The sequence below is a fragment of the Orycteropus afer genome, unplaced genomic scaffold (assembly GCF_000298275.1).
Source record: "Orycteropus afer afer isolate SDZICR_OR568_19922 unplaced genomic scaffold, OryAfe1.0 scaffold00359, whole genome shotgun sequence".
Classification (NCBI taxonomy): Eukaryota; Metazoa; Chordata; class Mammalia; order Tubulidentata; family Orycteropodidae; genus Orycteropus; species Orycteropus afer.
Window position 1 is genome coordinate 31,186 of NW_006921946.1, and position 1,658 is coordinate 32,843.

At 40.4% G+C, this 1,658-nt stretch overlaps 1 protein-coding gene across 1 annotated transcript; it reads left to right on the forward strand.

The window, feature by feature from the left end:
* The first annotated feature begins 416 nt into the window (after positions 1-416).
* Positions 417-1,371, forward strand: RNF148 (ring finger protein 148). The gene is given in 2 exon segments (XM_007952813.2): positions 417-461; positions 463-1,371. Coding segments are annotated over 2 exon segments (954 nt in total).
* The last annotated feature ends 287 nt before the right edge of the window (positions 1,372-1,658 follow it).

Sequence of the window (1,658 nt, forward strand, 5' to 3'; positions counted from 1 at the left end):
ACACGAAGTGGTTAGGTAGCTTTTTCTAATTGTCTAGAACTAAGAAAGAAACTAAGGGCTTTAAAAATTTCTTATCTAAATACTTATTGTTTTAGAATTTATTCAGATTGTTATATACCATGAGTCAATGCCTAGTAGACTTTTGGCCAATAGGATTTCAGTATGCACTATACTAGTATGAACTCTTGGATTGGCTTAGCTACCTCTGATGTCAAAATTTCCCCATTAAGAAGTCATAATGTTTTTGAAATAACATTGTACTAATCACAGCTCTTGTTATGAAACAATTCATTATAAGAAGGATAAACTACCAAAAGTAAAATGCTAAATGGAGCAAGATACCCATGACCCACGTAGACCTTTTTCCATTTACATGCAACAATTGAAGTCAGCCTCTTTATTTTCTTTTACAATTGATGTTGTTTTGTTTTTCATGTGTGTCTGTTAATACACAAATGGAGGATGAGCTTACTTACAACTACTCCTACTCATAGTTCTGTTTCATCTCGACTTTTGCGGCTTAGCCTCTTTCTACTACTTAGCCTTCCTGACTCAACAGGAAAAGCCATCTGGACTGCCCACCTGAATATAACATTTCAGGTAGGAAATCGGATTATATCCAAATTAGGAGAGAGTGGAGTGTTTGGGAATCACTCGCCTCTGGAAAGGGTATCCGGTGCGGTGGCACTTCCTGATACATGGAATCAGAATGCTTGTAATCCTATGACTAATTTCAGCAGGCCTGAGCAGGCAGAGACGTGGCTGGCCCTCATTGAACGGGGAGGCTGTACCTTTACACATAAAATCAACGTGGCAGCTGAGAAGGGAGCAAATGGGGTGATCATCTATAACTATCCAGGTACGGGCAACAAAGTATTTCCCATGTCTCACCAGGGAACGGATAACATAGTCGCCGTGATGATAGGCAACTTGAAAGGCTTGGAACTGTTGCACTTGATTCAGAAAGGAGTGTCTGTGACGATCATAATTGAAGTGGGGAGAATGCACATGCCTTGGCTGAGCCACTGTGTCATGTCTCTGATTACCTTCCTGGCTGCCAGCATTGCCTACCTCTTCCTGTACTGTGCCTGGAGACCTAGAGTGCCCAACTCCTCCACCAGGCGGCGAAGACAGATCAAGGCAGATGTGAAGAAAGCGATTGCTGAGCTTCAACTCCGAGTGCTCAAAGAAGGCGATAAGGAACTAGATCCCAATGAAGAGAGTTGTGTTATTTGCTTTGACATCTACAAACCCAAAGATGTTGTGCGTATTTTAAATTGCAAACATTTCTTCCATGAGGCATGTATTGACCCCTGGCTTTTAGCCCATAGGACATGCCCCATGTGCAAGTGTGACATTCTGAAGGCTTAAGAAACCCAGAGTCTTCTCAAGATGAAATCGAGTTTTTTCCAAAAGTTAAAAAGAGGTGAATTCTCTTACAGTACTTTATGGAGGGAAAATACAACTTCATCTTCTCTACCCAAGTACTAAAAAGGGTGGAATTCGTGTCTGTTTTTAAAATAAAAATGCATATCATGCCCATCTATTTGAACTTCTTGTTTTTCTAATTGGTTTTAATTGTTACACTTATTTGCCCTTATACAAATGTTGTTGTTGTTGTTGTTGTTATGTGCCATCGAGTCAAACCTGACTCATAG